Source organism: Tiliqua scincoides, chromosome 2, assembly GCF_035046505.1.
Source record: "Tiliqua scincoides isolate rTilSci1 chromosome 2, rTilSci1.hap2, whole genome shotgun sequence".
Classification (NCBI taxonomy): domain Eukaryota; kingdom Metazoa; phylum Chordata; class Lepidosauria; order Squamata; family Scincidae; genus Tiliqua; species Tiliqua scincoides.
This window is the reverse complement of record NC_089822.1, coordinates 57,152,780-57,178,245: the sequence shown is the minus strand read 5'-3', so window position 1 is coordinate 57,178,245 and position 25,466 is coordinate 57,152,780. Positions and strand designations below refer to the sequence as shown.

The following is a 25,466-nucleotide window of genomic DNA, read 5'->3' as shown; positions in this document are numbered from 1 at the left end:
GCCCGACAACCCACTCTACAGGCCTCTGCTGGCATCGGAATGACTCTCAGAAGCCTCCGTAAGCCAAACCATTGGAGCCAAACCAGCACAGGGGCAGGCAGGAAGGCCCAGATCACAACCCACTGTGCTTGAACCTGTGACCCACCAGTGGGTCATGACCCACACTTTGGGAAGCACTGCCCTAGTGCTTTGAATTGTTCTCTTACCTCAGCCAAACCAGTTTGCTCTGGTCTTCTTAAGTGCTAATCTCAGCACATTCCACTTTAATAGTAGCCTAACTCCCCGCAAGGACTGCATAATTTCCTTACTGTGCAATCCTATGTATGTTTATTCTCAAGGAAGTATTATAGGATTGCAATCTCAAGAATTTATATAGGTTGTCCAAACGATCATTATGTAAAATTATCTTATGTATCTCAAAATCAATTATTTCTCAAACGATTTTTTTGGGATTTATGGCGATCTTGGAATTGGCTCAGTTTTTATATCTTGTATTTAAGTAAATCTTCTCGGCTGTCTTCAATGTCTGCTCATAACAGTAAATGTCTTGTGGTTGCCTGGAGATAATTATTAGTGGTGACATCATGTTTATTCACATGAATATACACTTGGAAATGGCTAGGAGCACTTACATGAATACAACCACTATAAAATGACATTGAAAAAATGGTTAATCCTAGTAATAATAATAATAATAATAAACTTTATTTTTATCCCGCCCTTCTCCCCAAAGGGACCCAGGGCAGCTTACAACATATTTAAAAAAACAGACTGAAACATAATTTAACAGATAAAAACATATTAAAAACACATTAAGAGAAACCATAAAAACAGTAATCAGATAAAAGTCAGAATAAAAAGAGCATAAAACAGCGAGCGGTTCAAGGAGGAATCAAGCCTGTAAAAAACTAAAAGATGTATAAAAGATGTTAAAAAGGCCATAGAGTCAGAAGGCTTGTGTAAACAACAAGGTCTTCAGGCCTCGCCGAAAGGTCTCGAGGGAGGGAGCCATTCTCAAGTCAAGGGGAAGGGAGTTCCATAACATTGGTTCCACTACTGAGAAGGCCCTATTTCTTGCCGCCGCCCCACGTACCTCTTTAGGCGGCGGCACATGTAAAAAGGCCTTCTCTGATGACCTGAGAGGACGAGCCAGATTGTACGGGAGTAGGCGATCTCTAAGATAGCCTGGCCCAGAGCAGTATAGGGCTTTAAAGGTCAAGACCAGCACCTTGAATTGGGCCCGGAAACGAATGGGCAGCCAATGTAGCCCCCGGAGAAGCGGACTGACAGAGTCAAACCGTCTAGCTCCAGTGACCACACGGGCCGCCGCATTATGCACTAATTGCAGTTTCCGAACCATCTTCAGGGGCAGCCCCACATAAAGCGCGTTACAGTAATCTAACCTCGATGTCACCGTAGCATGGATCACCGTGGCCAGGTCTGCACGACCTGCAGTAAGTGAAGTGAAGTAGTAGTGAAGTGAAGTGAAGTGAAGTGAAGTAGTAAGTGAAGTCTGCTCAGGAAGCAGTTTTCTTTATGCCAAAAGAGCATCAATTATTGAAGTGAGGATTTCTTTTGAAGAAGTTTACACTGGTGTAGGTTTCATTTCTTTGTAGGAAAAAAAATGAGACAGTAATGCCTTTGTGGGTTTTTTGTTGTTGTTGCAGATGAATATCGCAGGCTTTGCATAGATGGCATCCCTGTCGTAGGTGGTTCCAGACCTGGTGGCACAGGAGGAAATGCCTTCCTTCCTGGTGGAAATGGCTATGGCCCAGGAGGAACAGGATTCATCCCCGTTCCTGGTGGAAATGGCTTTTCTCCAGGTGTGGGTGGGGCTGGAATTGGTACCGGTGGCCAGGGTCCCACAGGAAATGGCCCCATCATTACAGGGCTGAGTGAGTTGTGTTATTTTTTCATTATTATCCTGAAGGAGATGCGTTTATGCCTTTTTTTCCTACTGCATGTTCTGTGCTTGCACTGGATTTGGAAACTTGTAGGCTTGGATCGAAAGCTGCAGGGAAGGGCTATTTCTGTCGACGAAGAGTGTTGCATGAGAAAAGTGACCTAAATCTAGAAGAGATCCTGCATTTTCAAGAGCTCTTTCACAAGTTTTGTACAAGTTCCTTTCAAAACTTTTTTACAACCCTGTCAAAGTAATGACCCTCTAACCCAGGTATGTCAAACTCGTTTCATACAGAGGGCCAAGGTTAGCATTCATGGTGCTGGAAGTCATATCATTAAGCAGAAAGTGCCATCATTAAGTAGATGATGGTCAGAAATAAGCACTTTGTTCTCACATAGAAACGCATTAGCTACAACAGACAGAAGAGAAAATGTGCAAATCTTGTTCTTATTTTCAAGATATGAGAAAGCCAAATTATCAAGTTGGGAGAGCCCATTTATAATGGGTGTTGGATAAATAGCTTCTGGGGTCCACATTTGGCCCACAGGCCTTATGTTTGACACCGCTACTCTAACATGTTTCTTCCCTATTCTCTGTGTATTTTGTACTATAATGCAATGCCTGATATATTGTGACTCTGTACTGTGAGGTGTCTTCCACTTATATCTGTGGAAAAGTTCATAGAACAGCATTAAACCATGTTAAGCTTTCCACTCAGTGGTTTTTGGATCCAAGCCATGGTGTTGATTTTTACTTCCTTTTTTGCTCACTAAAATATTGCAAACACTGTAACTCTTTATATTTCTCATTTTTGTACATTTTATTCCAAGCTGGTTTCCATTTTATTTATTACATTTGTATCCCGCCCTAACTCCAAAGGTCTCAGGCCAGTGCAAATTGTTCTTTTTATCCTCACAACAGCCCTTTGAGATAGGTTGGGCTGAGTACTAGTGTAGCTAAGTATTGTAGGCTCTCAAATGTGAGTGTAAGCAGCCCCTCCCACTTGACCTCAAACAGCTGCACATTGCTGTTGCTGCCTGAATGGCTCTGAGAGTGAGTGGGAGGGGCTGCTTACACTTGCGTCCGGGAGCCTGCAATACTTATCATTTTGCACCATTCTAGCTATGTTACTGAGGCTGGGAGATGGTGTTTGGCCCAAGATCAACCAGTGAACTTCATGACTGAGTTGAAATTTGAACACTGATCTTCCATTGTTCCATTTGCTCTTACTCCTTATAAACAAAGATTTTTTTGTACATCCAGTCTAGCTTACATGCACAACATCCACAAGACAGATTGCAGATACATTATATTTTCATTTGACCTATTCATTTTTATTGTCTTCACACTTTATCACAGGGCCAGTTCATGATGTTTTTATGAAAAATTTCAAATGTATAAACCAGAAGTAGTGTTAATGAAAGAAGATTTAGTAAGTAACAGCCCAATCCTATGCATGTCTACACATAGGATTAGTTAATGGGGCTTACTCCCAGGAAAGTGTGGATATGATTGGGCTGTAAGACAATTAAGCATTATTATATTATATTATTGGTATTCAGTTCATGTTTGTCAGCAGAAGTTACAAGCTTGTGAGGTCAGTTAATCTGAAAGCCTTATATGTGATATTTATGACTGAGCAGGGAATTGAACCTGATTTGACTAATTCTGTTTTTCCCAGGTTCAAGTCCTACAGTCTGCTCATTGTCACATAACTATACTCAAACTTTTCTAATCAAAACAGTCTCAGAGAAACTTTGTATTTATGACTAGAAACAAGTCTACATGACTTGTTAAGAGTAGTGCAAGAATGAAGAACCAGAGGAAGTTTTCGTGTTGCATAACAGAAGTCTGCATTTTAATCAAATGATGGGTAGCCCAATCCTGAGCTGCCCTGGGTGCCCAGGCTTGGTGGCACTGAGAAGGGCTGCTGCCGAATCCAGCACCTCCCGCGCTACCACGGGAGGCACCTCAGGAGAAGGAGATGTTCGTTCCCATTCTCCGGGTAAGGAAAGCAGTCCCGCAATGGGGCTACTCACTTTACTGCCGACCAAAAGGTTGGCGGCAAGGTAAAGGCGCTCGTGTAGGGCACGCAGCCCTACACAAGCACCCTGGATCCTATGGTGTGCAGCTCAGCGGATCCTCCTCCCTCCTGCCCTGGCACGCCTTCCACCCACACCCTGGCACGCCTGTCTCCGCCCCCACCAGCCTCCCTCTCGGAACACCTTCTCCCTGCCCCTGTCCACGCCCCTACCTGCCATCCTGCTGCTTTGTGGTCTGGGAGACCACCGAGCTGCAGAAGCTGGGCAACCGCGAGCACCCAGCACTGTGCTATCAGGAGCGCGGTGGTGAGTCCCGCAAACATGCCGACCACAGGATTGGGCCCTGAGGTGTCAAATATGCATTTAGAACAGCAGTGCTATGAGCTACAATCAAGAATTCAAGCAGAGATAGATGGCTGAAAGCATTTCCTAAAAGAGAGAGACCTTGGGTTAGAATGGATGCTAACATCACCAAGCAATGTTTATTTTAAAAATGCAAGCACCATTACAATAATAATGTGTTAATTTGTATATTCTAATGGAACCTGGACTTGTCTTTTCTTAGCAATACTTAATCAGACAATAGATATCTGTAAGCATCATCCAAATCTTTGTTTAAATGGACGCTGCATACCAACAATTTCCAGTTACCGATGCGAGTGCAACATGGGATATAAGCAAGATGCAAATGGAGATTGTATTGGTGAGTGTCTCTTTCACCCTGTTTTTCTTACAATCCTTTGTCAACCTTCAGTCTCGAAAGACTATGGTATAAGCCTACAGCACCCGGTATTCCCAGGCGGCCTCCCATCCAAGTACTAACCAGGCCTGACCCTGCTTAGCTTCCAAGATCAGACAAGATCAGGCACATGCAGGGTAACAGTTGGACTTACAAAGAATCCTCAAAATATCACTTCTGTTGAGAAGCCATAACTTTTTAAAGTTTTATTTTAGGAGTTGTTTCTAGACTTGTCCCCCTCCTCTCCATGTTTCCCTGAGGCTTTAATCTCAATGAAATATTGATTAGGCAGTTTTAAGGTGAACTTGTGAAAAATGGCCTTATTGCTCATATACTGATAGAAAACCTACTAAAGACATATTTATCAGTGGAAATAGTTGAGTAGCTTTCTGTTGAGAAACTTTTTTTTCTACAAATGGTACAGGTACATATGTTGCATGCAAGGTTTGCATTCAAAGTTTAACTAAAAGAAATGTTTGAAGAAGAAACAGTTCAGCAGCTTCTACCTGACCACTGTTCTCTTGTAAGACTGGCAAGAAAAAGAAAAAAAATGGAAAACTAGAAAGCAATGTGAAACTCTGTGCAAGGTGTCTAGCTAATCATCTCCTAATAAGTGAACACTACTGATCTTGTCTTTGGAATGTTCATTAATATGGATGATTAGTGATTAGTTGGCAACCTTCAGTCTCGAAAGACTATGGTATCACGCTCTGAATGGTGGTTCTGAAGCAGTGTCTAGTGTGGCTGAAAAGGCCGATTCAGGAGTGACAATCCCTTCCACACTGGGAGCAAGTGCAGTCTGTCCCTGGTCTGTCTCCCTGGCTAGGGGCCTTCCTTCTTTGCCTCAGTCTGTTGGCCAAGTGTCTCTTCAAACTGGGAAAGGCCATGCTGCACAGCCTGCCTCCAAGCGGGTCACTCAGAGGCCAAGGTTTCCCACCTGTTGAGGTCCACTCCTAAGGCCTTCAGATCCCTCTTGCAGATGTCCTTGTATTGCAGCTGTGCATGATCCCAAAGGATCTCCTCTATGGAGGTGATTACTGAACTGTTAAAACATGCTTAGAAGCAACTGTTTCAGGTTGCCTCCAAGTATGTTCTAATAGTTCAATACCCACCTCCACATTTCTAACAATGTATACATTTGTAAGACTATTCATAGGGAAATTGGTTTTCAAGTAACTGAACTGTCCAGTGAAACAAAATAAACTGAGTGCTTTGTAAAGAACTCCCACAACTAGGACACTAAAGAGAGCAGCTGGGACATTTAGAAAGTTGGAAGGTGTTCAAAGGAAAACAGTTTGAACAGTAAAAAGGTAGTTTGGGTGATACAGTGAGTAGGGTTTTGTGTGTGTGTGTGTGTGAGAGAGAGAGAGAGAGAGAGAGAGAGAGAGAGAGAGAGAGAGAGTGTTATTTCTTCACAACGGGTTTCAACAAAAAGCAAAGAGTTTTATCAGGCTCTGTTTATTGAAAAGCATTTGTACGTTTATCTTCACTACCTTCTGTCAGCAGCACATAATAGTATGGGAAGTTCCTGGTTCAGGCATATGAAAATAAAATATTCCTGCACAGAGTTATTAGAATTTGTCCTAACTGTAGCACAGTGGTAGGATGTTCCCATACATGAACTTCTTTGCCCCTCCTTCTCACAGTGACAACCTCCCAAATCCACTCCTGATGGATGGGGGGCCCTCCGAAGCTGGATGGGATGAGATTGTAGGAGGCTGCTGAGGAAGGGGGAATTAGAAAAAATCCTCTTCCCTCATCAGACAGAAATCTCTTCCATTTGTGCAAATGTAGGTTAAGATATAGCCCAGTGAATATCTGTATAAGAACTTAACACAAACGTAATTCCACATCTGAAAGTTTTATGTAAAGCTTGTGTTTTTCCTCCAAGAAACCTTGGCAAAGCAGAAGGACACTGCTTGCTGTTTATAAATATCTTTTATCTACCGATGTATTAAGAGTTCAATACTGCAATTTGTTTCAAAAAATTATCTTATTTTAATGTAAATTGTTGTTACTATTGTTAAGACACACACGCTATAACAAGCAAAACATTCACAAAAATGTGTAGTTTAGTTTGAAACCTTATCAGCTGCTTCAGTTGGTGAGCTTTCTGATTATGCAGTTATGTGCAACCTTCCACATTCTTAACGAATGCTGAACAAAATATTCCAGAGGATCCATAAGCTACAGCATACAGTTCAGATAAAACCTTTAGGCTGCAATCCTATACACACTTATCTGGGAGTACGTCCTATTGAATTCAGTGATACTTCTCAGTAGACAATCATAGGATTGGTCTGTAAGTTAACACTAGAAGGCAGCTGCATTTGATTGATTGTTGCTTTCTTTTTAATGCATCCAGTTCTCTTCTTTTCATATTGCTTCATGTTTATGGCTTTGCTGCAGTTTTCTCAGCTATAATATCAAATGTAAGTCTTTCTAAATGAAACTGATTTTTTTGCATGAGAATTGGTGGGTATTACTATAGTATTAATTAGGATACTGTTGCAATCATCTAGGTTTGATTTCCAGTGTGGCTATTGTAGTTCCATTCATGTGGGAAAATGTTTTTGGACCTTCCCTGTGCCTGACTCTGTTAAATTTAATTTCTGTGTGAGGGCAGAAATATATATTCAACTTGATGTGCAAAAGCTTGTACATACTGATCAATGGAAGATAGATGTGCTTGTATGTACATCATTGTGCAAAGCTTGGAAATTTGTGTACAAAGCTGCAAGGAGAAGTAGTGACAATGACAGCAGTAGTGAAATTCTCAAGGAGTTTGAAAAAAAATCTCTCTTTCAGTATACAGGATTCTGGCTTCTCTGGCATCCAAAAGCCAGGGGTGAAATTGACAAAATTCCTCTGCTGCTATAGTAAAGTTCTTTCATTATTAAAGTAAAATTGACAAAAGAATTTTAAACCTTCACCTCTGCAATGAAGGGGGTTTCCAGTTCTCAGCAGAGTTTTGTTTAAACACTGCTCCTTACAGCTTGCTCACGTTTCTCCCAGGTTAAGCAATATGCTGTGCATCTACGTACATCGTGGTCATAGAATCACTATGCAGGCTTACATGGCTTCAATCCCAAATCCTCACAATCTCATGCATGGGGCCTTTTGACAACCCTATAGTCTCCAGTGCAAAAATATTGCACATTATCACTATTATGTCCTATCAAAAATGCATGGTAAATAGAAGCACATATTATCTCTTCCCAGCTATATTCTCAGACCTGTATTAATATTTTTTTTTTCCAAATACGAATATTGAATGGGTATTTAGGCAAATGTACATTAATAAAAACAGTTGTGTTACAGTAGCAGTAGATTCACACAGTTGATTTTCCACAACAGAGTTACGTTTGATAGTCATTTAAGTACATAGTGCTGTGTGTTGAAGACTGTTCCAAAAGTGGGTTCGAAGGAGACCTACGCTGCAAGATTATTATAGGAAGCCACTCACAATGAAAAATGATATAACTCCATCTTAATCATTTAATAGTAAGAAAACACACACACACGCACCCATCATTGTTTTGCTTTGTTTCTCTTTTCAGTCTGAATTTAAAATCTCTGCTTATATTTGAAAATTTGATTGCTAGGCTATACAAAGTACTGGTTGTCCTTTGAGAGTCTTGGAATGGTATCAGATGGGTGTGTTGGAATTAATTTGTGATTATAAAAAGTTCAATGGGCAGCCCAATCCTGAGCTGCCTGGAGTGTGGGGCTGCCACAGCACCAAAATGGCTACCACGGCATCCTGAGTGTGCTGGACTGCCACCGGTGGCTCTTCAGGAGAAGGAGACATTCATCCCCTTCCCCTGAATAAGGGAAGTAGCACTGCAATGCGGCTACTCTATTCTGCAGCAGCTCTTTAGCGACTCGACATGGAGCTCTGGATCTGGCAAAACTGAGCTCCACTGGTCCCGCCCCACTTCCTCTCCTTGCCACGTCTTCCCCTTCACCCCGCATCACCCCCACCCCGTCTAACCTCCTTGTTGCCTGGTGCTTCACATGGAGTGCCGGGCGGCGGACCGTGCACCCAGCGCTGGAGCTGGCCCAGTGCAGGCTTGCACTGGACTAGCTCCTGCACTAGGCCCACGTAAGGCTTGCAAATTTGCCTTACGGCACATTTGTGACAGTGCATGCTCGCGGTAAGCCAACACGCAAAGATCTGGATCAGTCATCAGTTCATTCAGATAATGTTGTGTTCGAGAGAAACTGTTCTGCATTTATTGTGAAATCTGATTATTGTCTTTTCTAATTCTAACAGATGTTGATGAGTGCATATCAAATCCATGCTCCAATGGAGACTGTGTGAACACACCTGGCTCCTATTATTGCAAATGCCATACAGGTTTCCAAAGAACACCTACGAAGCAGGCTTGCATTGGTAAAACAAACTGCATATTTGTACTTCAGTGCATGCTTTTGTTTGATTTGAGGCAGATCCTTTTTGGACTCTGAACATAATTTAATTTTGCCTTTTCAATAAGCCATGACAGTGATGTAATGTAGCAGGTATTTAATTCAAACTATAGTAATGGGAAATAAAATTTGACAGATTTTGCATGCAAGGCATTTGAAACTGTTAATTTCAAGTAATAACTGGACAGATTGAAATGCATTTTATATTGTGATTCAGCTGTGATAAATTCAAGCTACAGATCTCAAAACCCTTTATGGACTTTAATCCATTTAAATTTAAATTTTACTGAGTTCCATTAATACTAGTAATGGATCCAGCATCACGTCTGGTTCCTTCTCCTCACTTTGTGAAAAAGTGAGGAGAAGGATCCAGAGTTGACCCTAATTTTTCAGGTCCTCAGTAATCTGAATTGGGGGTGGGGATGGGGGTGGAATGAGGGCTGGAAGAGACAGAATTGGCAGAAGCAGTATACCTCCTTCCAGGAAGTATACCTTCTTCCAGGCCTCAGTTTGCCTTCCCTGGTCCACTTGAAATCTCTGGCGCAGGACCAGGTAGTTCCGTTCCAGTGCCAGAGGCTTACCCCCAGGTAAGAGAACAAATGTTCTCTTACCTGAAGGAGAACTCTGGGCCTGCCCTCCCTCACAAGATGTAGTACACACTCCAATGGCATAGCTGCATTAGTCCTAATGCTAGATTGTGACTAATATTGATGGCAACATTCTGGAAATTAAACCTCAGAACTAGAGAAAGCCATTTTAATTTCAATGTAATTTCACAAAATGTAATAAATTGTGTTTGTCCTTTTAGAGATAAAGGTTTTTGTAAACATTTTTTTTACTTATCTTTTGATAATACACTTTTTGTCATAGAAATACTCACCTACCTTGCAGTTGATGTGAAATAAGGATTGTGTGTTTGCTTGTAACATAATGATAATAATAATCCACTGTGATTAAATGTTATTGACAACACAAACATGTCCATTGAATGAGATGCTGAACAATAGGACTTGTCTCTATATTCTGGGTAAGACAGGGACCTGCCAGAGCTGCTATGGAAACACCAATGGAATATTAATGAGGCTGGTATCCCTTTGTCTTTCTGGCCTTAACTTGGAACCTAGGATGGTAGCTGCAATGGCTGACATAGCGTATAGTTCTTCTGGATCCAGAGTGCTCCTGGTTCTGAGAAGAATGGTTGTGGGAAATTTGTCCCAGTGCTAATATGTTCCCCACAAAGGGAAACCAAGCACTGGAATAGATTTCTTGTTGTATCTGAGGGTTCAAGACAACCTTGAGCAGATTTCAAGACAACCATTTGACTATCATGTCAAACTGCATCCCTGTGTTTGTTGTGCTTTAAAGGGCGCAATCCTAACCAACTTTCCAGCACTGGCATAGCTGTGCCAGTGTGGCATGTGCTGCATTCTGCAGTTAGGGAGTAGTCATGGAGACCTCCTTAAGGTAGGGCAATGTTTGTTCCCTTACCTCAAAGTTGCATTGCCCTTATGTCAGTGTTGGAAAATTGGTTAGGATTGTGGCCAAAAATCCAGAAGCTCTTAAGAAAGAGAATCATTAGAAACTATGTAGAATTAATTCTCTGGGTTACATACTCTATCTCCTCTCCCTTTCTTTATTCCTCTTATGAGTTCCAATTCCTTCCCGTTTATTGGTTCAGAAAAACTTTAGTTTGCCTTTATATCCAAACCAAAGATTTACACTAGTTGTATAAGCCAAAATTGGAAGCTATAAAATGAAGCAGGGAGGGGGAGAGGAAGAAATATGCAAAACTGAAGCTCAGACCCAATGGCCATTTACCAGACAAGCCCATTTTTTCTCTTGCAGTTAGTACATTGTTGTGCTTCATGTTTCCTCTGATATTCATTGTGTCCTTGTGTTTTCTCAGATATTGATGAGTGTATCCAGAATGGTGTCCTTTGCAAAAATGGTCGCTGTGTAAACACTGATGGAAGTTTCCGATGCATTTGCAATGCTGGGTTTGAGCTCACTACTGATGGAAAAAACTGCGTTGGTATGAGATCACTTCTTTGTATTTGTCCCGCCCCCACTCCCCCAGAATCCGAACCTAACCATTTCAGATTTTATATTTTGGTCATCATTATTGATCTTTAATACTCTGCATAGGATGCAAATTTCACTGCAAGTATTTTAATACTGTCCTGGAATAATTTGACAGAGAATTTGCATTAAGCTAATATCAACATTTATATTTTGAGCTCTCAATATATTGTACTGAGACAATACAATATATTGTATTGAAACATGTATATTTCTATATAAGCTCTCAATATTTTGGCTGCTTCATATTTATAAAGACCTTGTTAACATTTCAGCTACTGCTAAAGTTTGTTCGTAGTAAATTTAATTTTGTGGTACATTTAATATTCCTGTATCACTTGCTAGTTAGTTACAAAATATTCTGGCATGTAGTCAAGTCTTTCTCCTCATTTAATGCTACAATATATATCCTTTTTAAGAACTGAAGTTACTGAAAGATGATAGTCATTAGTGAGTTGAAGCTAAGCTTCCAAACAACCTGTCTGCTCCATATTTCTTTAGTAGTTAACAGTATATTTTCATGGTAATGATATTTCTTAGGGCATTAATAATTTAAAAAAAATTAAAATACATTAACATGTATTTATACACGCATAAATACATAAAATTTTAAAAATAATGTATTAAGATTCAGTCAACCCAATTCTAAGCTGTGCTGGTGGAACTAGGCCACATGGCCTGTGCTGCATTCAGTGCAGCTTAGGAGGTGGCTAGAAGTCTCATTAGTGTATGGGGATATATTTCTCCTTCCCCCATGTAAAGCCCCAGCCTATAAGGCTTCTTGGATCCACACCAGCTATACAGTTGGCATAAATCTGGGACACCCATATAAGTCTGCCTGAACCAGGAACAGCAGAGGAGGCTTCTGCCAACCCTTCCCCCTCCCAGGCCCAATCCTCCCTCTGCCCAAAATCACCTCCTCAGCACCTCCAATCCCCCCTCCCACCATCCTTTGCATTTCAAAAATATAAAGTACATTAAATTTACATATACAGGTGAGCGTTGCTTAGCAGTGTTCCAAACCTGTGACAGCCCACATATGCGTTGGCCACCGCTGTTCCCTGTTCACCCCCCTGCCTCTGAAGCCAAGGGAAGCTGCACTCCCCTCGCCTCTGTAGACTTTTCTGAGTCTCACAGAGGCAGCGCACTTTTGCGTACTGCCTCTGCGAGGCTCAGACTGGCCGTTTCCGGTGAAAACACATCTCTCCTAAAACATTTTCTCCCAGAACAGGCATTCTGAGCTTCGTTGAGGCTCAGAAAAGTCTCCGGAAGCAAGGGGAGCATGGCTCCAATGCCTTTGGAGGCTTTGCATAACTTCAAACCTTGCTTGGCAATGGGGGTCCCCATTCCTGTCACTAAGCAACGTATGACTGCATTGGAACACAAATCTTTGGGGCACAAAAAGAACAGATGCAAATGTCCAAAATCAGAACTCATTTGACTGGGACACAGTTGTCCAGGATGCAATGGTTTTGTCACTATTTAAAAGACATAAGGAAATAAAAATGCTGAAATGATTTAAAGGGTGCCAGTTTGTCATCTTTGGGGAGAGTGTTGCATTGGCTGGACCACCACTATGAAACCCTCTTCCCAGTTGCCACCTACCTCACTTTAGATAATGGAATATCCTTGCAAGGCCCTATGAAGATGATATCAGTGTATTGACAGGCTCAAAAAGAGGCAGCTCATATCAGAATCTCAGATTCTGACTTTAAGCATCAAATATCAGCTGTTGGTAGATGGTGTAAAGCTTTTTGTCCTCATCTCGTTTTCATTCTTTGGTCTCACAGCTTCACTATATCCTGAGAAAATGCCAAGAACACTTGTACTGAATCACATTGCCCTCCTGTTTAAAGTGGATCATTCTAAACTCCTGCATTCCAGTGTAATTTAACTATAGCCAAACTGAATGAGAAAAGGTTTAGGAACAGATTTTTGATTGACTGAAATAAGGCATAGGCTTTACCCAAAGTTTGTTTTTCTTGCTGTTAGAAAGTTCTTCTGAATTTCCTTAATAGTGACAAATCTTGGAAAAGATCAGTTTTAATCATACACAAAATTTCTTCAAGGATTAAAAGCACATAATTCTCTATTACTTCATTTTTCTAGACCATGATGAATGCACAACTACCAACATGTGCTTGAATGGGATGTGTATAAATGAGGATGGCAGTTTCAAATGCATCTGCAAACCAGGGTTTGTCTTGGCCCCTAATGGGAGATACTGTACTGGTATGTGTGACATCATATTAAGGCAATCATGACCATCCTTTTATCTTATGAATTATAAGGGAAATCTATGTTCTGTATTTTTCCACCTTTGAAAAAAATAATAAATGTAGGCAATGCAAATAGCAGTTACTGTATTTTGGGAGTGGATAACTGCTTGCCAATATGAGCCAATCTGCTGGCTCATCTTGAAGAAACTGGCTGAACCAGTTGTGCTAAATGGTAATTTGCACCCCAGCTCTATAACACAGACTGGGCCACAGAGCTTCAAGCTTGCCTCCCCATAAGAAATAGACAAAATACCCAGAAATATGCATAAATTATAGATTTTATGACAAGTTATGTTTGCTCAGGGGAAGTTTCGTTGGATTGTACCTGCAATTGTAGAGATTTATGACCTTTGATCAAGTTTTGGTCCATATTTAATCTACAGATGTATCATCAATTAAAAAAAATAGAATAAACTTAACTCTAAAACTATATGTCCAGGGTACTGTTTCAAAGTTTTATATGTACTTAAATGTAGTACTAAGTGGAAATTATATTTCTCTCTGCAGATATTGATGAATGCCAAACACCAGGAATTTGCATGAATGGCCACTGCATTAATACTGAAGGGTCATTTCGTTGCGAATGTCCACCAGGCCTAGCTGTTGGAGTTGATGGTCGTGTTTGTGTAGGTAAGTTACACGTTTGCAGTTATATGGGATAAAACTCCTTTTTTTGCAACCAGCTCATCATCTCAAGTCAATTGGAAAAATAAATATTTAAGATTTAGAATAATTTCTTTTTCAGATAAGTTATACAAGTGACGTGTTATGCTAATACGTTACAAGCAGACTATTCTTAAATAAATGCAAATTGTTCATTGCAGCTCTTGTAGGTAATAGCTTAAATATGCGTAAAATTGCAGGACAGAATAGATTAACTAGCTTAAAATGTTTCATTTGGCATTGTGTCTATGATTCTTGCTGGTCTTGAGCTTGAATCAGCTTGGTGCAACAAACCTATTCCTTTTCTGAGCTAAACTTAAGGGGCTAAGCCCATGAGGACTCTCTAGCCTTGGCATAAATTGTACAATGCTTTCATCAAAGTTCTCTGGGTTTTTAAAAATAATTTGTGTACTGAATTAACCAACAGCTACCAGTCTGACAGTGCAGGTTTGTGCAAGAGCAGAAGTTGAAACCATTTGGCATAGCCCTGATTGTAATGCTTATTGTGCAGAATTTTTATTTCTCTTTTGAATATACACACTTGTCAGTAAAGATTCTCCCTCAGAATTACAATTGACTATAAGACTATTTCTTCAGAAGATATCCAATCAAGATTAATTTAGGAAATTTAGTTTTGCAACATGATGATATAATTGCACTAGTTGCGAGAATAAATCTTAAGTAGTACATAATAAAAACCTTACTCATTCTTATCCCTTTGAGCAACATTTCAAAGAGTGTGTCTACTGTTAACAAATCTTCTGTAAATTCTTCTTTGGCTTCACAAGCCCTCTCGTTGGCTAAGCTACATGATCCCTTGAATGAGCTAAGTGATGTTATTCACAAACAGTAGGCAGTTGAAAAGTATTTATAGTCTTAGAATTGGCACATTATAGTAAACATTTTTCTTTGGGTTTTTAGTAGTGATGACAAGGATGTTAAATTTTTAATAGAGTATCTCAGAGGAAAATTGCACGAAGGAACTGTAAATCATATGTATTTGCAAGTATCATATTTTTCTTCAGGGAGATATATCAATGAAGTTTAGTATGGTGTACTAGGAAAGAACTTGTTGCATGAATAGAACATCCATTAACAGCTTAATCCTAACTAACTTCGCAGTACTGATGCAGCTATGTCAACAGATGTGCACTGCATTCTGTGGTTGGGGCGGGGGCCAGTCATGGAGGCCTCCTCAAAGTAAGGTACTGTTTGTTCTCTTACTTTGGGGCTACACTGCAGCTGCATCAGTGCTGAAAAGTTGGTTAGGATTGGGCTGTAAGATAATGAACATTCGAATTGGTATGAAAGCCTACTGCTGGATGTTGGTTGGTAGAGATTTACAGATTTCCATTTGAGATACCTTAGGGCCAAATCCTATCCAATTTTCCAGTGCCGGTGCAGCTCTGCCAATAGGGCATGTGCTACATCCGGTGGTGGTGGGGCAGTCACAGAGGCCTCCTCAAGGTATGGAAACACTTGTTCCCTTACCTCAAGGCCACAAAGCAGCTGCACTGGTACTGGAAAGTTGGTTAGGGTTGTGCCCTTACATGTGTAAAGACTCATTCTCATTTTGTCTCATTCTTTTTACAAGAATATTTATTCATACCATTTCCAGCATAAGGCAACTCATCTGTTGTTCTTCCTGAAATTTCTTAGACACCCATATGCGCAGCACATGCTATGGTGGAATAAAAAAGGGAATATGTATCCGCCCTTTTCCTGGAGCAGTAACGAAATCTGAATGTTGTTGTGCCAATCTGGACTATGGCTTTGGAGAGCCATGTCACCCATGTCCTGCCAAGAATTCAGGTAAAGCTGCATTCTTTTTTTGGTTTCATGGCAGACACGCGTTAAAAAAAAATCAAGGTGGTTCACACATTATGTCTTTTGAAACAGATATATTTCACTATGAAGAATGTAGAGTTCAAATCTTTAATTTATCAGTGAGCATCAGGGAATGAGTTCACACTTGATTTCCTACAATTCTAAGTTTTAGATTAGAACACAGGATGAAACCTGTTTCTCCAGTGGACTTTTATTCAATTTCAACTCATGATGTAGCTTTAAATTAATTTCAAATCATAGCATGAATCCTTCTTCCCCAATAGAGGGTTTATACAGCCAGTGTATCACCTGCTCGATCGCAGGCTCTGGCAGGCACATGGAGCCTCTGGCCATTTGTGCTGAGGGCTCCAACTCACACCAGCAGCATGACTTTTATGGGACTGCAGCAACAGGATGGCAGATTAGAAGATCTGCCATTGTAAATGCCCAGTTGGATTGGGCCATTAGCGTTGCGGTAGTCTGTTCTTTTTTCTCCTTTAGCTGCTGTTGTGAGTTGCGGTCCAAATGTCAGATGAGGAAATGCAGTAATTTTGATGTTGGACAACTTTTTCTATGTTGAAAGACCTTTAAAAAGGTATTTGTTGTTAACGTTAAGAACAGCCCCGCTGGATCAGGCCATAGGCCCATCTAGTCCAGCTTCCTGTATCTCACAGCGGCCCACCAAATGCCCCAGGGAGCACACCAGATAACAAGAGAACTCATCCTGGTGCCCTCCCTTGCATCTGACATAGCCCATTTCTAAAATCAGGAGGTTGTACATGCACATCATGGCATGTAACCCGTAATGGATTTTTCTTCCAGAAATTTGTCCAATTCCCTTTTAAAGGCATCTAGGCCAATGTTCCTTCAATATTTTCAAAGATTTTTCAATAATGATTCCTAAGCTAATTTTAGTAAGTAGTATTTATAGTTTAGAGAATATTCTGACAAGTGTGACATGCTGTAGATGTGTTCTGTGCTGTTGCTAATAATAGAAGCTTTGTTTTCAATGCAATAATGTATATATTTTTTGTATATGTAGAACAATTCTGATTCAGATAAAGTGAGGAATGTTAGCATAACATATATGACTGCTTTTTCATTGATACTTTTGTCTGAAAAAGTTTTGTTTCTTTATTAATACATTTGGGAGAATTAGGGCGCAATCCTAACTGGCACATAGGCTGGCATAAGTCACCTGGGAGGGTCGCAAACATGCCGTAAAGCATGTTTGCACCTCCGTGGGAGGAAGCTGCGCTGCCGCATGTAGATGCGCTGACGTGTGGAGGCTGGCAGAAGCCTCCGTGGCGGCTTCTCGCCGCCGCTTGTGTCAGTGCAGCTGTGCCTACACAAGTGGCAACTGTAGGCATGGGGGGCGGGGAGGAGGCGGGAGGGGGCATTTCTGGACAGGGGGAGGGCGGGCGATGGGTGGCCCTGGGGGTGGGTGAGCAGGGAGCCGGGGGCGGGGCGGGGCGGGGCGGGGTGGGACCTGGCAGTTATGCTGGAGCTCAACCCCCGTCCTTGCAGACAATGGAGTGGCTTCAAGCCACTCCACTCTCCTTGGACTTGCACCACCTCCAGAGGTGGCGCATGTCTGAGGTGACCCATTGGGGCCAGCAGCCCTTACCCAGGGATAAGGGGAAGAGTTTCCCCTTGTCTCTGACTGAGCTGCTGCTGGCCAGAAACTCGCGTTGGTTGCAGCGCAAACCTCCTGGCTTGCCTGCTCCAGCGTGGGTTTGGATTGCGCCCTTAGATGTTGAAAATTTAACTGCTGAACTAATGGGGCCTGATGCAAGTTTATTTGCTTTGGTTTTAAACTATTATACATTAACAACTTACCTCTTGCTTTTGCGGTTCAACATTTTTTTCAGCCGAATTCCATGGTCTGTGTAGCAGTGGAGTAGGAATTACTGTTGATGGAAGAGGTAATGTTTCTTATTTTCATAATACTTTATAGGTGTAGCATACTAATAAGAATGTGTATGTGATTGTGACTCCAATATTTTGTTTTTCAACCTACCACATATTGTTATTTTACATAAGGTACCATGGTTAAAAAAATGAACCAGGCCCTGAGTAGTGATCAAGTTCTTTTTCCATTGGACCCAGTGATAAAATTTTGCTTCAGTAAAAGCATAAAATGTATTTATAAGTGGTCTTTTGACAATAGAACATACGTAATATTTTAGAAAACATCAAAACAAAATTAATTTTGTAAAATATGTGTATATATAAATCTTTGAACCTTTTTAATACATATTTTGTCACAGGTGGGGTATTGTGATGAAATTACTATAAATTATATTATGAGTCAGAATACAGTACATATGTGGGAAACATATGTTACATTAGCTTGCTAAGACATTCTGTTTTATTTCCTGATGCTTAAACTGAAATCCATTCATTTATACAAGTGTAAATTACACTACCTACATGATAGTTGGTTTAGGTTTTGATACACTAGTCTAGTGTTTTCCATATTTGTAATAAGTTCATATATTCTGTGTTGTTGAATTTATGATACTCCAGTAATTTTTATTACTTTACTATTGCAGATATTAATGAGTGTGCTTTAGATCCTGATATATGCTCAAATGGAGTTTGTGAAAACCTACGTGGCAGCTATCGTTGTAATTGTAACAGTGGATATGAATCAGATGTTTCAGGAAGAAACTGTATTGGTAAGTTATTTGAACTGTATTCTCTGGTGCATAGCCAGGCTGTGCTCCTCCATAATAGTCGGAAATAATAGCCGGAAAGCATGTTATGCCACTGGAATGCTAATCTAGAACAGGGGTCTCCAAACCCCGGCCTGGGGGCCAGATGCGGCCCACGACAAGCCTCTATCTGGCCCGCAGCAAGCCTCTTGTCCCCTGAAAGCCTCTGGTCCACTCAGCTGTACATGACCAGAGCTATGCTCTGGTTGTGTCTGGAGGGTGTTCTGAGGTCCAGGGAGGTTGAATGAATGAGCCCATTCATTCATTTATTCACTCATCTATGTTCCATCTCTTATTTACTTAAATTTTATATTTAAATATAAATGGCCCTCAACACTACGCCAGATATTCGATGCGGCCCTCTGGCCTAAAGGTTTGGAGGCCCCTGATCTAGAACACTAAGCTGCTTGAATTGTTAGGATTGGGCTGTACAAGCAATTTGTATGTGAAGAAGAGCACCATTCCTTATCATCCATGCTAATCCATATGAATAACTTTTCTTTTTCAGACATAGATGAATGTCTAGTGAACAGATTACTCTGTGACAATGGCCTGTGTCGAAATACACCTGGAAGCTACAGTTGCACATGTCCAAAGGGGTATATTTTTAGTAGTGAAACTGACACTTGTGAAGGTAAGAATTCTACATTGAAAAATACTGATAGGGTTTTGTATGAATCTTATAATGCTTTGTTTTTCATTCCTTTGATATGTAAACATTGTGAACTTTATTTTTGCTTAATATCAGCAAGCCCCACTGAAGCTGGATTAGTCCCTGGAAGGATGCTGAAATTTCATACTCCTCTTTTTTCATGTGCCTCTTACGCATTGTCTCCACCTCTTCCTCTACCTCCCTACCTGATCTATGCCTGGCATGTTTTCAAAACAGCCTGGATTTAGAGCATTTTGGAAGTGGAAGTGTGACCTTTTCTTCTTGACTGCAGAATCCTCCCTGTCCCACCAATTTTGAAGTAGAGGACATAGGGAGGCAGCGGTGGTGTAGCTAAGAGGGTGCAGGGGGTAGCAATTGCACTGGGCAACAAGCTTTAGGGGGGCAATAACCTGAGCTTGACACTAGTGGCCAAAATTATGAAAACCTTGGTATTTTTGAATAATACAGTTATGTTATATACCATTTGATGCTAAAATTAAAACAGAATACATTGAAACAAACCATGTCAAAATATTTCTCTTCTATCAAAATTTATAGCCAAATAACCAGAAAATAAAAACGGCATTATTTAACAAAAACTGGATTTTCTTAACTCAAAACTGGTCAATGAGACTGTTCTGAGAACCAATTAGGTGTTGTTATGATACAGCAGGGAACCAATAAAGTATTAATATGAATCTTTATTTATTTAAGAAATTTATATCCCACCTTTCCCTTGTCAAAGCGAATGCCCAAGGCGGCTAACAAAGCTTATAAACAGGTACAGCTTACAAAAAAGTATAAAGTTCAGTAACAGTTAAAAACATCAAATAAGGCTTTGAAAACAATTAAATTTTTGCATTACATAAGTGGAAACGTAACAACAACTAACAATTAAAGTAAGTCAAGTCACAGTAGTATTATTAGAGACATAGAGAGCAAGTATCCATGCAGAAGCCAAATGCCAGACAAAACAGATACGTTTTGAGCCCTTGACAAAAAGCCATGAGAGAGGGAGTGGTTCTCAGTTCCCCTGGGGTGGGATTCCATAGTTGTGGTGCCACTGCAAAGAAGGCTTGCCCCCGAGCTGCCACCCTTTTCATTTGGGCAAAGGTGGCACTTGTAGAAGAAGAGCCTCATCAGATGACCTAGGAGAGTGGGCTGGAATGTATGGAAGGAGGGGTTCTTTCAGGTAGCCTGGACCCAGATCATGGAAGACCTCGAAGGATAGAACTGTCACCTTGAATTGGGATCAGAAGCGAATGGGCAGCCAGTGTAGCTGCTGAAGCAGTGGTCCAGTTGAGTCATACTGTCTGGCCCCTGTAACCACTCCATCTGCTGTATTCTGCACTAATTGCAGTTTCCGAATTGTTTTAGAGGGTAGCCCCACATAGGGTGCATTGCAGTAGTCCAGTCTTGAGGTTATTTAAGCATGGGTCACTGTAACCAGGTCCAAACCGTTCAAGTATGGTCTCAGTTGGCACACTAGCCTAAGCTGGGTGAATGCACTTCTAGCAACTGCTGTCACTTGATTATCCAGAGAGAGCTGGGAGTCAAGAAGAACTCCCAAGCTGGGCACCTGTTCTTGTATGGGGAATGTAACCCCATTCAGAGAGGGTGGATGATTCAGTACCTGCGTTGAGGATTTCTTGACCAGGAGAATCCCTGTCTTTTCAGGGTTTAGTTTCTGCTTATTGACTTTCATTCAGTCTCTAATGGCAATCAGACAGCACCCCAGGGCTTCCACCACTTCCTCAGAGTGGGATAGCAGGGAGAGATAGAGTTGGGTGTCATCTGCATATTGGTGGCACCCCACTCCAAATTGCTGGATTATCTCCCCAACGGTTTCATGTAGATATTGAAAGGCATGGGGGATAGCATAGACCATGAGGTACACCATGCTAGAACAGCCAGGATGCCGAACAAGTGTCTCCCAACATCACCATCTGGACCCTGTTAGACAGGAAGGAGCGGAACCATTGCAGAACAGTGCCCCCAAGACCCATTTTGGCCAGCCAATCCAAGAGGATACAATGGTCAATGGTATTGAAAGTCGCTGAATGTCCAGCAGGACCAGAAGGGAAGCATTACCCTTATCTAATCCTTGACAAAGGTCGTCTATCAGCACGACCATGGCTGTCTCTGTTCCGAAACCTGGTCTGTAATCAGATTGGAAGGGGTCCATAATATGAGTCAGCTCTCATTTCCATGTATCATAATACAGTTACCCCTGCTAACTGGGTAAAGAGGCACTTTTTCAAATGGTGCTCCTCTTGTATTTAGCAAAGGGAGAATAACTATCCCCTTTCACCCCAATACAATGTCTCTAATCAATGAGGCACACTTTATTTAATTAATTAATTAATTAATTAATTAATTAAATTTGATTTCATTGTTTGGGGGGGGACTACAAGCCATGCTGTAATTCATTGCTCAGGATACAAACAAGAGGCTTGCAGAGAAGATCAGATAACTCCATTTTGGGGGAAAAACTGTGGGGAGCCCTTTACTAGTTTTTAGGACACACAGCAGAGCAGAATTCCCTAAGACTATTCAGTCTGAAATATCCTTACAGGGCTTTTCTTACGTTCTTATGTCTTTTTTACATTATTTCATAAGCACTAACTAAATATGAATACTGAGGCCTTTAGAAAACATTATGGTGTTGCTTGGATTATACCTTTGTATAACAATGCACAAGCATCACTGTGTGAATCAGGCATTTTTATCACACATGCTTAGGTTGATGCAATGGAGACAATATTAGTTCTGCTCAAATGTTATTCTTCAACGATGAGCTTTCATAACCTTTTGAAAGCAACTGCAGTTCTTAAACGACTTACTCTGAAGAAGTTTGATCAAAACACAATGCAATTACTCTGGAGTAAGTAATAGCTTAAGTTTTTACAGCTGGACTCTTTGTTATCTTGGAGTTCAAATGGTCATGTATATGTGAGCATTTTTTGTGTCATGGGGAGTTTACTGTAGGCTGAAATAATAGTACAGGAATATGCTAACTGTATCTATTCATCTTGATATTTATCTTCAAAGCACAGCTCTGGCTTTAAACATGTTCACACTGTTAAACATGAATCCAGAACAAAAGCAATGGAGCATAAATCACTAGGGACATCTCCAAGTTTGGCTTTAACTCTGAGGAAATAGCTATACAAAACAGGTTACTTATCCAAAGGGGCAAAATGTAACTTCATTGAACTTTTCAGTGCCAGGATTAAGAGTTTTAAAAATAGATTAAAGTTTTACTACTTTTGAAGAATACAATTTTAAATTTTATTTCAAAAATTTTACTGCATACAAGAAATGACAGCCTACGTTTTGTGCAAATGTTAGTACAGATGTTTATCTAACATAAAAGTTCTGTTTGGCTAGTTATTATAAAAAAAGAAAATAACAATTGTCAAGTAGTATCTATTTTTTTAAAAATTGTGCAGTCCTGCTGGCCCAGCATGCTTGGAATATCTCTCTATTTAGCAGGTGCATTAAATGTTAAGAACACAGCAATCATTTATATATAGTGTGATGAAAAATGTAAGTGAATGTATTTCTCCTGTGTTTAATTGTGAAAATGAAAATGTTAAATATGATCTACGGCTACACTTGTAGTTTAGGAGGTCTTCTGAATTTTCAGTGGGTTGTGTGCTAGTGCTTCCTGGAATCCACATGGCATTCTGAGATGCAATGTGACTGCCACAGCAAACCAAGTGGGTCACAATTGTAAAAAGACTGTGAAGCACTGAGTTAGATACTGAAATAGACAAATTGGGAATGGAGATTATTTTCAAAGCATGACAGAACTAAAATCTATTGATATAATCAAGTTCTTAGATTAGCAGGCTGTACAGAAGCCATGTCTAACCTAATGAATAGACAGCTGGATTATGGAAGACCCTATTCAAGTTCCTATTGTGAGGCTGAGCATTCTGTCTCACCTCAGCTTCCCCATCTATAAAATGCAGAGAAATAATGAGCTACAGAAGATTGTTGCAGAGGCAAACACCATGCTAGAGATCTGGTACAGAGCTCTTAACTCTTTTGAATCATGAGGTTGTCAGCAGAAACTCATCCTTGCTTGTCTACTCAAAAGTATGTCCCATTTTCTTCAGTGAGTCTTATTTTCAGGAAAATGTGCATAGGGTTTCACCCTCACCTATCTAGTAAAGAACCTGATATTTCTATAAAGTACAGCACCTTCAATCCCAGAATTATTTGGGGATATTTGTCTTTTCTTACGCAGAGAGAGAAGTGGGGAGGAGGACATGTTTAACAGAAAATGGTGGGAGTAAAAGAATGAAAAAGCCCCTCTCCTCATACTAGTCTTGCACTTCAGATTACAGCAGCCTCTGTGATCACATTTTGTAAAAGAAAGAGAACCACTGGGGACAAACTACAGTAGAACCTCCAAAGTTGACCACTTCTCTATAATGACCACCTCCTTAAGTTGACCTAATTTTCACAGTATGGACAGGCACCGCATATACACTATGGGAGACCAACCTCTCTATCTTGACCACTTCGACCATTGCACAGAGTATTAATTTACCCTCCGTAAGTTGGCCACTGAACGTGATACTGTGGGCCTGTTTTTTGTCTGGTTTGTCCCATCTTGGAAAAGCAAGAAGCCACGCAACAATCCCTCCCCTACACCTGGTAGCACATGTGCGAAAGGGTTTTTATAGGTGGGCACACTCCACATAGCTGACAGACCTGCGCCGGCTGCCGATTGTACCTGGACATGTGCCAAGTTGTGAGGAATATGAGGTTGCTTGTGCATAGTGAATCCACTGTCCTTTCACTTTGGTTCCCATCACCAGTGCATTACTTTACACTTATATTGAAACAAAATTGCTATTTTGCTGCCTATTCTCCCAGTTTGGAGAGATTCTTTTGGAGCACTTCACAATCCCTTCTGGTCTTCACCACTCAGAAAAGTTTAGTGTCATCCACAAACTTGTTCACCTCCCTGCTTATCCCTGTTTCCAGGTCATTTATGAAGATGTTGAAAAGCACCAGTCCCAGGACAGATCCTTGAGGCACTCTACTTTCCACCTCTCTCCACTTTTTTTGTCAATTGCCAGTTGACACCCACTCTCTGTTTCCTGGTCCTCAACCAGTTCCCAATCCATGAGAGGACCTGTCCTCTTATTCCCTGACTGTAGAGTTTTCTCCATAGCTTTTAGTGAGGGACCGTATCAAACACCTTCTGGAATTTAGTGAATCTGTGGAGAGCCAGTGGAGGCCAGGCAGCCTAAATAAAAATGTGTTGTTGTTTTTTCAGCTGTTGGGGCTGTGTAACATGCTACATGCTATGGGCTGGCAAGGGATAGCTTTGGTCTGCCTGTCTGCTATGAAACCAAGTATTTTTTTTTAAACTTACAATTTTTTTTAAGCTTATGAATTTTCAGGATTTTTTTAAAATACTGATTGTGGGCTGTTTATTCTCTGTCTCTTGATATAGATATAGAGGATATAAATAGTAAACATCACAAGAGGATCAATTCTCATTTATATTTGCAATAAAACTTAAAAAATCCAATCTAAATAACAACTTGGCCTTGTATTTGTTGTCCTGGGATCTAAACATGACAATATTTAAATGCCTTTTTTCCCATATGTTGACCACCTCCATATGTTGACCAATTTCCTCCAGTCCCTTGGGTGATCAACTTAAAGAGGTTCTGCTATATATACAACTGAATATTACATGGTTTGGCCCTCAATCTTAAACTTATTTGCTGGTGCATCTGCTTATAATGCTGCTGCAACATCCTGATAATGGCAGCACATTTAGCCCAGTCCAAAAGTTCAGTCAACTCAACCCCTTCCAAATGGAGTAAATTGTACTGGTCTATAGCGGTTTTCCATTATTTATGTAAAAATGTAGTTCAAAGAATGGTTTGATGACATTCTGTGGCTTCAAAAGCCATAAAAGGTGGCATATATCTGGAAAAATGAAGATTTCGGGTGGGGATAGGAGTATAGAACAGCATTTCAGATACAAAGGAAGCTCAAATAAGTTATTCAGAGTAAGTGGGGCAGGTTTTTTTTTGTCTAATCCACCTGTTTATTATTGCATACTAGTGTGTATTTATCTAGTACTTAACTAGCTCTTATGT

General features: G+C 40.7%; 1 protein-coding gene across 3 annotated transcripts in view; it reads left to right on the top strand.

Moving 5' to 3' along the window:
- FBN2 (fibrillin 2) overlaps positions 1–25,466 on the top strand; it is a 175,185-nt gene that overhangs the window by 60,118 nt on the left and 89,601 nt on the right. For all 3 annotated transcript variants that reach the window (XM_066618394.1, XM_066618393.1, XM_066618392.1), the window contains exons 10-19: positions 1,668–1,895; positions 4,511–4,648; positions 8,961–9,080; positions 11,022–11,147; positions 13,304–13,426; positions 13,981–14,103; positions 15,796–15,948; positions 17,835–17,888; positions 18,519–18,644; positions 19,189–19,314. In XM_066618394.1, coding sequence (XP_066474491.1) covers positions 1,668–1,895; positions 4,511–4,648; positions 8,961–9,080; positions 11,022–11,147; positions 13,304–13,426; positions 13,981–14,103; positions 15,796–15,948; positions 17,835–17,888; positions 18,519–18,644; positions 19,189–19,314 — 1,317 coding nt within the window. The remainder of the gene's footprint in view (positions 1–1,667; positions 1,896–4,510; positions 4,649–8,960; positions 9,081–11,021; positions 11,148–13,303; positions 13,427–13,980; positions 14,104–15,795; positions 15,949–17,834; positions 17,889–18,518; positions 18,645–19,188; positions 19,315–25,466) is intronic.